Consider the following 13,889-nt stretch of genomic DNA (forward strand, 5'->3'; position numbering starts at 1 on the left):
ACTCACCTGGCCTCTCTGAGGAACTCGGGAGGTCTGAGTGGCTTCAGTAGGGTGAGCAAGGGAGAGGCTGACAGGAGTGAGGTCCGGGGGTGGGGGTCATTGGGTCCCATAAGGACTTCGGATGTCACGAGGGTGTAATGGGGTCTCAGATTTTGCAAGGCCATCCGTCATGAGATTTGGCCTGAAAACCAGAGTGACGGGGAGCTTGTTACCTGAAAACTCTAGCGCTGGGCATTAGGAAAGTGTTCTCTGTGTGAGTTGAAACCGGGTTTTCCTATAATGTTACCTAGTGTTCTTAGCAGACTGAATCCCGATCATGGCAGTCCTGGAGGGCGTACATACAAATGAGGGAATGCTGTCGTGCAGTCCAGTCTCTGGGGTTCGGTAAGAAAGTGCGTATCATGTTACCGTCTGTTAGTCGTGAGCTGAATGGCATGTGGGTCCCTGTGGCCCACAGGGCTCTGTTTCGCTTTGCCCCTGCTCCGTCTTCCCATCAGTGACGCGCGTGACTCATGGCCTACACAGCGGTGCGGTGCAGACTGGGTACTGGATTTAGAAAGACGAGAGGATCTGAAGTGGCTCTGAGGATGGAACAAAGATGAACTTTTAACAGGGATAAGTCTTGTTCACTGTTCCAAAAAGTAGAGGCTAGAAGTGGAGGATGTTTGACTACAGGTCAGAGCTGTGAACAGGCTTTGGCAGCTCTGAGGCTGCATTACTGATCAGGTTCAGAATGGGTGGCCCTGAGGGTGAGTTCAGTGGTGACTGGAGCATGCCCAGAGAAGAGCTGTGGGAAAGGGAAGGGACTGCAAAGCAGGCTTATGAACTCGGAAGGAGCCCCTCTGGAGGGCCCACCTAGCATCTCCCCAGGTCTTCCTCCTGCATCCCTTTAAAGCCCCACACACTGCCTGGCCACCCCCTGGTCCCATCTCTCAGTTGACTGCCACATTGTGTCAGTTCATCTTCATAGGGTTCCTTGCCTCCATCCCCTCCTTTCTGTCACCACTGTGCCTGCACTGCACCTGGGCTCTTGCAGCAGACTCCTCCCTGGCCTCCCTCCTGTCCTGCGGATGTCAGATCACACGCTGCACTTTCCCCAGCACACCTCGCATTTTCCTCATCCCCCTAACCTCACCTTTGTTCCTGGTGGATCTAGTCTGGAACAGCCTCCTCCCTTGCCTTATGTCCCATTTCCTTCAGGAAACTTTTCTACATCCCCTCTGCGGAGATCCTTGCTCCCCTCCTCTGCCACCCCCTGCTCCTCGCCATCTTGGCTCACACTGCAAGACTCCTCCTGTCCCTCTGCTCAGTCATAAGGGACTCGAGGTTGGGGTGTGGTTTATCAGCTCCCCCTTCCTGGGCAGAAGGCAGCTCTGCCATCCAGAGTCAGCAGCACCTTCACAGGCAGCCCTGGGTCCTGAGTAAATTCATGTGCCAGTGAACTGGAGAACCAGTTTGGAAGTTGCTGTTAAGTGGAGATTTTAGCTTTAGATGATAAAAACAGATCACAGGGCAAGAATTTGGGACCTCTCATAAGAAACATCTCTACCAGTTGGTGCCCCCCAAAAGTGAAACGAATGCTCCAACAGAGGCTGTGAGGGTGAGCTGCCAAGGGGGTGTGCTTGGTTTAGGGAGGAACCAAGTCACCTCCAAGGTGCCACTGAACTTAACTCCTACTTTGTTTGATCATTAGAAGGCTGTGTTTTAATAAATTCATTTGTCATGAAAATCTGACGTCCTAATAGGACTTGAAGTAATTTATTATAATTACCATTATACTAAGTATGACACAGTGCTTCTGAAAGTGGCTTCTCAGTCAGTAGCCCCTGTAAAGTAGAACTGATCTCTGGATGTTCCTAAAGTTATGTGAAAAGGCTGGCTTTCTTCTCAGTGATCAGCAGTTATTTGAGTTAGAAGTACAGCTACTGGAGTCAGACCGGAGTTCTCATTCTGGCTCCAGCACCTTGGTTTTTTTTGCCAGGTGATGCTAGGCAAGTGACTGAACTTCCGTTGCTGCCTGTGAAATGAGGGTAACAGCGCTGCCGTCCTAGGGCAGCTCTGAGGGTTAAAGGAGGTGATGCCCGTGAAAGCATATTCAGCGCAGGGTGTAGCAGGCAGTCAGCATTAATCATCAGGGTTACTTCTACTGGTATTGAAGGCGGAGCGGCTTCATTTCAGTCCGTATCTTTGAGTCTGTACAAGGGAGCATCTCAGATCCATTGAAATGTAGCTGCTGTGTTTAGCATCAACTGCTCACTGACTGGCCTGCTCTGGGCACCAGCCTTCTGGCCCTGAAGATTCAGTGTCTGCCGGGCCATTCTAATGTGCTAGCTGACGTCATCCCCACTGGCCCAGGTTGTGACCCGTCACCCACAACCTTACCACTGGGGATTGTAGGCTTGATAGTTTAAAGCAGGCCTTTTCAAGGCCCATGGGCAGCGTTTTAAGGATAGTAGCATAACCTATTTAACTTTTCCAGCCACCTGAATAATTTAGAAATTTTCAGTGTTTGTTCCATCTGTATAGGTGTATGATTTTTGAGTGGTTCACCATATATTCCTAAAAACTAGTGTATATGAAAAATGACAAAGATCATTCACCTGCACTGACTATAAACTAACTTGCAGGAGATGTTGCAGTAAAGATCCTCAAGGTTGTGGACCCCACCCCAGAGCAGTTCCAGGCCTTCAGGAATGAGGTGGCTGTCCTTCGGTGAGTAGAAAGTGTGGCGTGGGAGGGTGGGCGCGGGTGGTGGCGTAAGAACCACAGAGGGAGCAGGCTGCGTGGCCTGACCTGTGTCTGAGGGCCTGTGGCAGGGCTGGCGGTGAGTGTGCGTTCACTGTGTAGTCCTGTGGCAGAAGCAACTCCCTTAAAAGTGAAGGAAGTTGGTTTCTTTCCAGCTTAAGTGGCGCCAGGTGTTTAGAAGAGCCCCCGTTGTGGGGGAGGGTGTAGCTCAAGTGGAAGAGCGCCTGCTCAGCACGCACCAGGTCCTGGGTTCCATGCCCAGTACCCCCTCTAAAAATCAGTCAAATTACCCACCCCCCTCCAAAAAAAAGAGACGAGCCCCCACCGATGAGCACACTGTCTCAGGTCTCTGGACTCACTCCCCTCAGGTAGCGCAGGTTCTTTCTCTGGGTTTTGGTTTGACACAGGGAGAAATAGGTTCTGTTTTCACATGTATTTCCAAGAACTCTTTATAGCCAAGTTGCCTTATTTTGGACTTCAAAACTAAGTCACCATTTAAATGTGTAGGAGTAAATTGAATAATGATGGATTCCACAGACGAGGGATCCTCGTGACCCCTGTGGGGAGACGGGTGAGTGTACACAGATGAAAGAGAACGTCCTCTCTGCGATCAGGGCTGGCACTGGGGGAGTAACAGGGGGCCCTTTGCCCACTCGGAACATCAGCTGAGTCGTCAGCAGTCCCCTGGGCCTGGGTCAGCGGCACGCAAGGTGTCCGCACACGGAGGACCTGGGTGCCGGGCTGAGAGCGGAGTAGATCTCCCTGTTCTGCAGCAGCAGGTTCAGAGCCTTTTCTTGTGTCTTCTTTCCAGCAAAACACGGCACGTGAACATCCTGCTCTTCATGGGCTACATGACAAAGGACAACCTGGCCATTGTGACCCAGTGGTGCGAGGGCAGCAGCCTCTACAAACACCTGCATGTGCAGGAGACCAAGTTCCAGATGTTCCAGTTGATTGACATCGCCCGGCAGACGGCTCAGGGAATGGAGTGAGTGGACGGCCTGACAAATAGGGACAGGTTGATGCTTGGACCCCAGACTTTCTAAGTTCGAACTAAGATTAGGAAAAGCCAGTTCTCTTCAGCGGTTTCTGTGCTGTTTTTGCACACTGGATATGAGCCTGGGGGTGGGCTGAAGGAGTGAGAAATGCTTCTTCCCAAGCTGAGGCACCTCCCTGGGGGCTCAGATTCAGGTCCCAGCTGCCGTCCTCCAGGTGCAGCCGGACACCCAAGAACGTGGTGGAGGCCATCGGGTGTGCTTGCTCCATGTGAGTCACAGCCACCGCCACCGTCTGGTTTTAGGACGTCCTCAGGGTGTACTAGGTGAAGTCTTGAGTCTAGCTGCTGCTTTCACCTGGCATGTTTTTGCGAGGTTTCTCCACGTTGTAGTGTGAATCAGGACTCCCTTTCTGTGGCTGAATAATACTCCACTGTGTAGATGTACTGCATTTTATTTGTTCATCAGCTGATGAACATCTGGGTTGTCGGCATTACTTTTGGAGTAAAATCGATGCTTAAGAAGACTTGCCCTGTTTGTGCTGTAGCTTCATCTTCAGGTGAGGCGTGTGTGGACCACGCGAACCAGTGCAGGGCCCGTATCCAAAGTAACCCTCCCTGGGAGTCAGGCCTTCAGGTGGTTTTCCTCTTAGATGTGTTTTGAAGCTACTTTATACCAGCGTCCCTCAAACTGGTTTTAATAGGTGTATTTCCCTTCACAGCTATTTGCATGCAAAGAACATCATCCACAGAGACATGAAATCCAACAGTATCCTTTGCTGGTGGTTTTACCTGACTGCTCAGTGCTAAATTTAGGGGACTTTTTAGCAAAAGTGACTTTGGAAAGAGCTCCACAAAGGCTGCGCTGTGTGTTCGGGTGATGCTTGAAACAGGCCTAGTTTTTCTTCTGATGGTTTTTATTACTAAATATAACTTGAGGGAGTGGGGCTTTTACGTTTTATGTCTGTCTAGTTTGTGGACTGTATATCTGGTCAGAAAGTAGCTGAAAGCCAGTGTTGCAAGATTTTTCAAAATACTACTACTTAAAATTGTCTTTCTTGAATGTACAGAAATGGTTTCCTAACAGTTCACACCTGCCAGCCTTTCTGAAAGGAGAGTGGTGCACAGCAGGCTGCCGCTTGGCCACGAGAGGCACGGCAGCTGTGCTGAGCTGCATGAAGGGACGTGGCCTAGTTTGGGCACATGTCTAAGATGTGCACTAGGCGGGTGGGGTTTTGGGGACCAATACTGACGCCATGAAAGCAGATTTTAAGGAGGTAGGAATTACACACAAGTTTGCCTTGAAGTGCCTGACTTCTTTACTCAGAAATGACATAAGTTTGGTTCTGATTTCGAAGTTACCAGGTGGTACCCATTCCTGTGAGAAACGTCTTAGGACAGACAACATTCAGGATTCAGGGTGATTCTGTTAGTCGTCTGAGGGCAGGATGCAGGCAGGCATGAATGTGAGCTGTCAGCAGACTGCTCAGTCTTGGGGTTTAAGGCACCTACATTATGCAGGAAGGTCGCAAGGCCAGAGAACCCGTCTCTGGGTGTGTAAACGGATGAAGCAGCAGCAGGCAGAAAACTAGCTTGTTTGTGGCTGCAGCCAAATCATCTGGTGCCCTGAGCACGTCCTGGCAGAAGGAGCAACTTTAAAACACGTTTTGAAACTTCAGAAACTTTAGCAAATCCAGTGCTGAGAAGGCTGGGCAGATGGGAGGCAGAGATGCAGTACAAATGAGAACTTCGGGAAGGTTTTCAAAAGTAACTTGACCATTCTTTTAAAACTAGAGTTCTTAACAAGCATTGAGATATATTTCTCCATGAAGGCCTGACGGTGAAAATTGGAGATTTCGGTTTGGCAACAGTCAAGTCACGCTGGAGTGGTTCTCAGCAGGTTGAACAACCCACTGGCTCCATCCTGTGGATGGTGAGGCGGCCAGGCCCCCACTAGCAGGGTACAGGGCAGAAGGGGTTCCTAGAGGTCTGTCTGCAACTTTCAATTATTTCTCTACATTTCCCCAAAGTCCAGACCACCTCAGTGACACCTTCAGTGTCGTCAGCCTGGGGCAGAGTTGGGTTTCCTGGAGGAAGCTGGCGGTGAGGACCACCCTGAGGCGTAGCTGGGAGGACTTACCTGATAACCTGATAGGAAGTGCTGGATCCCAGAGGCTAGAATTCCTGAGCTCGTTTGAGCCTGAGCCTGAGCGTGGGGCCCTCTGGGGAAGAGTGGCAGCGGGACTCAGGAAGGGCCAGCCTGGCTCCCGCGTGTCAGTGGGGCCCAGAGGGTGACAGTTGCATTCTGTCCCCGTAGGCCCCAGAGGTGATCCGAATGCAGGATAATAACCCGTTCAGCTTCCAGTCTGACGTCTACTCCTACGGCATCGTGCTGTACGAGCTCATGACCGGCGAGCTCCCTTACTCCCACATCAACAACCGCGACCAGGTGCGTGCGCTGCGCGGGCCAGCTCACCGTGGGAGCCCGCGCCTCTGCCCGCCCACCCCTCCCCTCACTGCTCTCCTTCCCCGCAGATCATCTTCATGGTGGGCCGAGGGTACGCCTCCCCCGACCTCAGCAAGCTGTACAAGAACTGCCCCAAAGCGATGAAGAGGCTGGTGGCCGACTGTGTGAAGAAAGTCAAGGAGGAGAGGCCTCTGTTTCCCCAGGTAAGGCCTAACGCAGGGTGCCGGCGCTGGCGAAGGCAGGAGTGCTTCGTGGCAGAAATGGGAGGAAAGCTGCTTTTCCTTTTCTCGGGGGGGACTTGTGTTCTGCACGAGATGCTGGAGCTTGGCGAGCAGCAGAGCCCATGTCTCTGGGCTCCCCTGGAAGCTGCTGCGGTGGAGACTCGCAGCCCCCTGAGGAGACCACCTTGTGGCCTGTTGCAGATCCTGTCTTCCATCGAACTGCTGCAGCACTCTCTGCCGAAAATCAACCGGAGCGCTTCTGAGCCATCCCTGCACCGGGCGGCCCACACCGAGGACATCAACGCCTGCACGCTGACCACGTCCTCTAGGCTGCCCGTCTTCTAGCCGCGTCCGCACCCGCGCTCGGGCGCCAGGCGGGAGGGAGGCCTGCAGGCCCCACCTCTCTGCTCCTCCCTTTCCGTGGGATAGAGCTTGTCTTCCGAGAAGCTGCTGCTAAGGACCATCTGACCACTCACAGGGCCTTAACTTCACGTTGCCTTTTCTACCCCTCCCGGCCCTGGGAGAAGCCATTTGCAATGCTGGTTTGTCCTGCTCCCGCCCCGCCCCCGCTCCGTGTCCCCCGTGCTCACGAGCTGAGCCCGCCCAGATGCACCAGTGGCGGCTGATGGCAGTACAGGACCTGGGGCCCCAGCTGACGGCTAAATGAGTTTTTTTAGGGCAAGAAGCAGCACTCAGAGGGGAGATGAAGGCAGCAGGCAGACCAGCCCTGACGTGAGGACACGTGGACTTTGGAACTCGGCTCCTAGGAGGAATGCTTATCACAGAAGGACTTCTCTTCAGAGACACATGGTGTGGCGCCAGACAGGTAGTTTTGCACATAATGCACCAAACAGCCCAGGACTGTCGGGAGTGCGGCCGCCTGACCAGCCTGCTTTGGTACTACGGACTTGACTGTGGGGACACGTCCCTTGAAGGTCTCCAGTGCTCTGGGGTGGTTTCCACAAGAGGCACTCGGCCGCCCCCCCCCCCGCCCTCTCAGGGAGCAGTCGTCCATCATGCTGAGTTAGTCTTCCAGGAGCTGCCCCTATGGGGCGGGGCCGCCGGGCCAGCCTTGCCTCCACATCACATCATGTGTATGCAAGGAAGCCAGGGACACAGGTTTTCTTGATGATTTGGGTTTTAATTTTGTTTTTATTGCGCCTGACAAAATACAGTTATCCAATGGTTCCTCAATTATGTTATTTTAATAAAATAAATTAAATGTAGGTTTAATGGCTGTTTCCTCCTTTTAAAGTTAACCCTGAGCTCAGAGGTTGAACTCCAATTGTTCATCCCATCTGGAGCAGAACTCAAGAGCCCAGGATCTCTGCTAGGAATGATTTTAATTCTGCCTTTGTCACCGTTCACTAAAGAGTTAACTATGAAAATTACGCAAAAAGCACTTGAAACTCAGGTAAGAGTAGACCTTTCTAACCACACTTTAAAGTAATGCATTTTATAAAATATTTGGTATCTGCAGCCGTTTATAAAAATAGATAATTCAGGCTTGGAGTGAGTTCTGATTGATTGACAAGGTGATGCTCCTTCAATTAAAACCACAACAACTGATGACAGAGTTCTCTGCAGGACCATCGTTGGGGCAGAATCAGAAACTTTTCTTGGGTGCTGTTATAAAATTCCAAATCAAAGCCTGGTTTTACGGAGGAGAACACGTGTCACTTGTGTGCAGTGAGCCCTCAATATGATGACCCCTGGGCACAAGCCAGCAGGTGAGGGCCAGGGACACATTTCCCTGAAGGCACATGTGCAAGGTTCCTCCGGTCATGACCCCAACACCAACCACAGACAAGGGACTGGACCTCTGCCCTGGCCCCCTTACAAGGAAGGGGGTCTATGCTTCAGCTTGTTTACTGGTATCCAGCAACATGACTGCTGCTCTGACTGGGGACACTGAAGGCAACAAGTGCCCTAAATAAAGTTTGGTGCTAAGGTGTGCAGCGCCCACTTTGTTTTTTGAAAAGCAATGCACAAGTCACGTTTTTTGGCCACACTATCAGTACACTAGGGAATCCTTACACCATATGGAATCCTTTCAAGGGCTGAAGAATCCTTTGGTAAGAAAAATGAGCCTGCTGCTGTAGGGCCAGCTGCACGCTGACTGTTTTAGGAGCGAGAGCTCACGGAGGGCAGAAGCCCAGTTAGTTTGAAGCAATCAACTCTGGCCGGTTAGCGGGGCCCCTGAGGAGCTTGCGGTGCAACTAAGACAGCAACTATGAAAGTAGCGATTCCACATACTTGTTAGGTTACTTTATATCCTTCACTCTTCCCGTGGATGAGACCAGGGTTAAGTACAACCTCACTCAAATCCAAGTGACACACACCTTGGGCTGCCACGGAGGAGGTGCTGCACACCCTGGCCCGGAGAAGGCTCAGCCGGCACAGCCAAGATGCAAGGCGACTGTCCGGTCTTCAGGATTCTGACGACTCCACCCCGGACAGGTGCATGAAGAGGTCCCCCAGCTCCGTCACGTCGACGTCTTCAGTGCTGGGGGCGTGCCGGCTCTCTCGGCTCTCAATGAAGTCCCAGAGTCGCACTGAGTTGAAGAACTGCAAGAAGAGCCAGCAGACACATCTGGTTACCGCTGCGGGAGGGGCCCAGAGCGGCCCCACGGGGAGCTGTTCCCGACCAGACACGGCAGAGCCCTCACCCTCACGGTGCCTTCAGAGCTGAGCTGTTTCCGAGGTTTCTCCGGCTCTGCTAGGCGCCCATCAGGATACGCGTGGCGGTAAAGGCATTTGCTTCCAAACGGGCAGGTCCCTTTGCCTTGCTCAAAGTATTTACAAGCTTTTTTTCTGAAAAGCAGAAAGAAAAAAAGAGGATGGCGGAAAAATCAGCCTCACGTTACAGGTGGGGAAACGGGCTGAGAGGTCGGGGTGCTGATTTCCAGGCTGGATAAAAACCACACGACTTTCACGTGCATGGGGACCCCACTGTGTCGGAGCCTGTGTGCTCTCCAAAGGCCTTCAGGGGAAGGTAGGTCTGACCAACCCTCTGGGCCAGCTGTCTGGGCTCCAAGGTTCTGAAGCTGGGCTACTTGCTTCAGCTCAGTCCATAAAGGAGCTCCACCCAGGAAAGTTTTCCCTGCCTCCTGGCCAGCAGTGATGTCAAGGTGACCACAGGAAGCCCTGACAGGGAGTCACAGGGAAAGGTGCGCATCTTAGCAGCTGCCTAAAGTTACAGGTCTCAGTCCAATTTTCCTTGGTCCCCACCCTCCAAAGCAGGGCTTCCTAACTCTGTGCTACAGATCCTCTGTCTGAATAGTGTTTTTAAATGCATAAAATAAGACACACAGGTCTACAAAACAGTTACTAAGAAGTTAAAAAACAAAAAAAACAAAAAACTTCCCTCTTACCTTGAAATTCCAGCTCCAGAGCCCTGTGCTAAGAACCCCTGCCCCTGAGGAAACTCGGAACCAGAGACCTCCCCTTCCTTCTTGCCGGAAGGAAACCTGGCCGACGCAGTTAAAAAGGGTCCCAAGCCGAAGACGGGGAGATGCCCAAGCAGCAGCCCTTCCTCTCTGTCTGAGGCGGGAAGGGGCAGAAAGGGCAGCTGTGGCCGGAGCTGCTGGGGTCCTGATGGCGGCAGACAAGGAAGCAGCCTCCTTGACGTTTTTTTTCCCAGACAAGGGAACGGCAAAGACGGGGGTGGAAGTGTGAGACAGGCCTCGGGGCAGCACCGAGGGCTCCCTAACAGCTGTCGGTGGTGGGAAGGAGCCGCCCCGCTGGGCGGGGGGTCTGCTCTCCCAGCTTGGCTGGGAGGTCTGAGGACCCGACACCTGCCACGGCCGCTGCCCACGAGGTTTGGGCAGAGCTTCACTGACCGCTCAAGCGGGGAGTTCTCACCAGAGTCTGCGAGACACCGGCTGTGACAAACTCATCTGGTTCAAAAATTATTCTCTAGTGCCCACTCCCCAAGTAATTCTCCTCTCAGCCTTACCTGGTCACAAAGGACAAAAGCCTCCGTTCACTCCGACTCCCTCTTTGCTCTCAGCTCTCACGTCCGGTGGTGACTTCTGCTTACAGAGCACCTCCCTGTCCTTTCAGTTCCTACCTGGCTGAAGCCCTGGGGCACCTTTCTCCGTTCCTGCCTCCCTCCCACCTCCCTCGCACTGGGCTGGACCCTCTTCACATCATCACAGAGGAGTGTCCCCAAACAGCCTGTCCTTGTCATCCTGTTCTTAAAGACACAGTCAGGCTGAGACTCGAAGCCCCTTCAGACTTGACTCTGGTCTGGGTCCCTGCAGGATCCCCCACAGCCTTCTGCACACCTCTTTCAACCCAGGGCCCCCTCCCACTGCCCCCCAAAAACAACCATTCTGCTGCACCCGTGTCATTCCACCCGTCCCCCAGCCCCCCAGACAAGCTACTGGTGCTTCAAGGCTCGAGGTCTCGTCCTGCTTCCCTGACACTCCCAGGTGGGTCCCAGGGCTTTCTCTGTTGTGACATCTGGCTCAGGCCTCTCATGATGAATTTGTCACCAGAAAACCTGGGTCATAATTGCCCTTTTGCAATTTCCCATGAAATTTCTTACTAGTTTACTTTATATTCTCTTACTAGTGCTTAGCTTGAAGGAGTCTGGCCTGTAGCTCAGTAAATGTCTGTGGAATGCAAAAAAAAAAAAAAAAGAAAAAAACACCCTCATCAACAGAAAACAAACAGAAGCCAACCCAAAACAGAAACCAAGGCCAAGAAGACCCGAGTAACAACAACATGAGACTTTCTGGACAACTCCAACAGCGCACCTTTCTACAGGCTGGACCCCTCTGCCTTGCCACTCCTGCCCTCTGGTGGACACACAGTAGCACCACATGAGAGAAAAATGGTAAAAAAAAAAAAAAAAAGAAAATATCAAGCCTTTAGTAATCAATATGCAACTTATAGGAAACATTTAAAAAGGTAACAGAGTTCTGATTTTAGCACCCTTCCTGCAGATTAACTGGAAACACAGATATTATTTAAAAACCTAAAGGCACTGGAGGATGAACAAAAACAGGATTCCTCAAGCGATTAGACACCCTGGAAGGATGGAATGGCAAGAAGTACCTTTTCCAGAAAAAACAAGTTTTTAGCTTAGAGCAGGCCCAAGTCAAGTATCCATGCAGGGCAGCTAAAACTCCAGTGGAAAATCCAGCCTGAAGAACAAAAAGAGTTGGAAGAAATGAGCCACTGAGAAGTGAGGGAGCAGCCCTACAATGAAAAGGGCCCGAGAGGGACCCATCCAAACACTGTTACTAACTCCGCCCAGATCCTGGACCAGCCTCCGACCCACACCCCCGCGCAGCAGGCTCCACGTGCCTTAGCTAAGGATGACACCTGAACAGAGATCTCAACTGCTGCCCAGGGTCTGAGTTCAAACAAAACCGTCAACACCTTACAGATGAACCTAACAGAATCCAAGGTCCCCACAGGGTAACACTGACTGTCCAGGCTACAATCCAGAATACTCAACACGATGAAGAATCAGCAAAATGTGGCCCACTTGTAAGAGAAAAGACAATCAACAGAGACCAGCTTCAAGATGACAAGGATGCCAGAGCAGCCACTATGAACGTGTTTCAGAAGATAGAGGGGGAAACAAAACCAGACCACCAGAGCCAGAAACCTGTGGGACAGCATACAAAAGTCTATCACCTGTAAATTCAAGTCCCAGAAGAGAAAAGGTAGAAAAAATGTGATGAAACAAGGGCCAGAACTGCCCTAGATCTGGTGACCAATGTAAACTTACAAATTCAGAGAGAACCAAGCAGTAAAATATGAAGCAAGACCCTCCTGGGCAAAATACCGAACTGCTGAAAACCACGCAGAGCAGAGGCCCAGAGGAGTGACACCACAGTCTGAATGATCAGTGACTTCTTAGACACTGCAGAGGCCAGGTTACAGAGGAACAACATCTGCAAAGTGCTGAAAGAAAAGAGGGGTGACCCCAAACTGTTATCTCAGAATTCTAGTCATTGAAAGAGGAGGCAAAAATGGAAATAAGATCAAGCAGACCAATATAGTCAATGAAAAATCCTTCAAGTATGAAGGGGAAAAAGTTATTTCTAATAAAAAGAAAACTAAGAACTCATCAACAGATCAACAAAATGTGAAAGGCAGTTCTTGACGCCGAAAGGAAATTGTATCAATTGGAAGGAATTATACATCAAATGAAACAGCAGTGGAAATATTAAGTATCTAAGTAAGTATTTCTTCCTCTTAAAACTATACAACTTTTTTAAGGCAAAAATTACATTATCTTGTGGGGTTCTAATGAAGGTAAACATTACATCCATAGGTTAAAGTTGCAGGATACAAAGTCAATACACAAAAATCCATTGTTTTCCATATACTGACAATGAGCTATTGTCAGAAACAGAAATTAAGAGAACAGTCCCATTTACAATTGCATCAAAAAGAATAAAATACCTAGAAATACCAAGGAGGTGAAAGATCTGCACACTTAAAATTATGTAAGACACTGAGGGAAGGAATCAAAGGCAACGAGGAGAAATCCTGTGCTCGTGGACAGGAAGAATACTGTTAAAATGTCCATGCCACCAAAGCAATCTACAGATCGATGCAATCTCTATCAAAATTCCAATGGAATTTTTCACAGAAATAGAAAAAACAACCCTAAAATTTGCAGGGACCCACAAAAACCTGGAATAGCTAAAGCAATCCTGAGAAAGAAGAACAAAGCTGGAGGCACCACACTCCCTGATGTCAAATTACAGCATAAAGCTATAATGATCAAAACAGTACTGACAGAAACAGACACACAGATCAATGGAACACAACAGAAAGCCCCAAAATAAACCATACATAGATGGTCGATTAACTCACAACAAAGGAGCCAAGAATATACCACGGGGAAAGGACAGCCTCTTCAAAAAATGGTGTTGGGAAAACTGGACAGCCAGAGAATGAAACTGGACCACTATCTTGCACCACACACAAGAAGTAACTCAAGATGGATTAGACTTGAGTGTAAGACAGGAAACCATAAAACTCCCAGAAGAAAACATAGATGACAACAGCAAAAATAAGAGGGAACACATCAAACTAAAAAGCTTCTGCAGAGCAAAGGAAACCATCATAAAACAAAAAAACAACCTACTGAGTAGAAGAAAATATTTGCAATCACATACCTGATAAGGGGTCAATACCCAAAATACATAAAGAACTCATACAATTCAATAGCAAAACAAACAAACAAACAAACAAAACCAATCAGATTTTTTTTTAACCTGGGCAGAGGAACCGAAGAGACAAAAAGACATAAATTGCCATCAGGTACATGAAAACATGCTCAACATCACTACTCATTGGGGAACTGCAGATCAACACCACAGTGAGGTGTCCCCTCATACGAGTCAGAACAGATCTCTGCACCCCACGTTCCCTGCAGCATTATTCACAACAGCCAAGATATGGACACAAGCTGAGCTGTTTGACAGATGAA

The 13,889-nt window shown here is 50.2% G+C and overlaps 2 protein-coding genes across 7 annotated transcripts in view; one reads left to right on the forward strand and one right to left on the reverse strand.

Moving 5' to 3' along the window:
- The window catches only part of RAF1 (Raf-1 proto-oncogene, serine/threonine kinase), a 59,448-nt gene extending 51,795 nt beyond the window's left edge, over nt 1–7,653 (forward strand). For all 3 annotated transcript variants that reach the window (XM_074344302.1, XM_074344303.1, XM_074344304.1), the window contains 7 exons: nt 2,628–2,712; nt 3,557–3,733; nt 4,462–4,508; nt 5,554–5,672; nt 6,057–6,188; nt 6,275–6,409; nt 6,629–7,653. In XM_074344302.1, the coding sequence (XP_074200403.1) occupies nt 2,628–2,712; nt 3,557–3,733; nt 4,462–4,508; nt 5,554–5,672; nt 6,057–6,188; nt 6,275–6,409; nt 6,629–6,772 (839 nt within the window). In that variant the 3' untranslated portion in view covers nt 6,773–7,653. The remainder of the gene's footprint in view (nt 1–2,627; nt 2,713–3,556; nt 3,734–4,461; nt 4,509–5,553; nt 5,673–6,056; nt 6,189–6,274; nt 6,410–6,628) is intronic.
- MKRN2 (makorin ring finger protein 2) overlaps nt 7,548–13,889 on the reverse strand; it is a 28,509-nt gene continuing 22,167 nt past the window's right edge. For 3 of the 4 annotated variants that reach the window (XM_074344314.1, XM_045515349.2, XM_074344313.1), the window contains 2 exons: nt 9,097–9,241; nt 7,548–8,995 (listed from right to left, as the gene is read on the reverse strand). In XM_074344314.1, the coding sequence (XP_074200415.1) occupies nt 8,858–8,995; nt 9,097–9,241 (283 nt within the window). In that variant the 3' untranslated portion in view covers nt 7,548–8,857. Of the gene's footprint in view, nt 8,996–9,096; nt 9,242–10,385; nt 11,047–13,889 lie in introns of those variants that run through there. The other variant, XM_074344315.1, reaches the window with a different exon arrangement.

Source organism: Camelus bactrianus, chromosome 17 (genome assembly GCF_048773025.1).
Source record: "Camelus bactrianus isolate YW-2024 breed Bactrian camel chromosome 17, ASM4877302v1, whole genome shotgun sequence".
In the NCBI taxonomy this organism is placed as follows: Eukaryota; Metazoa; Chordata; class Mammalia; order Artiodactyla; family Camelidae; genus Camelus; species Camelus bactrianus.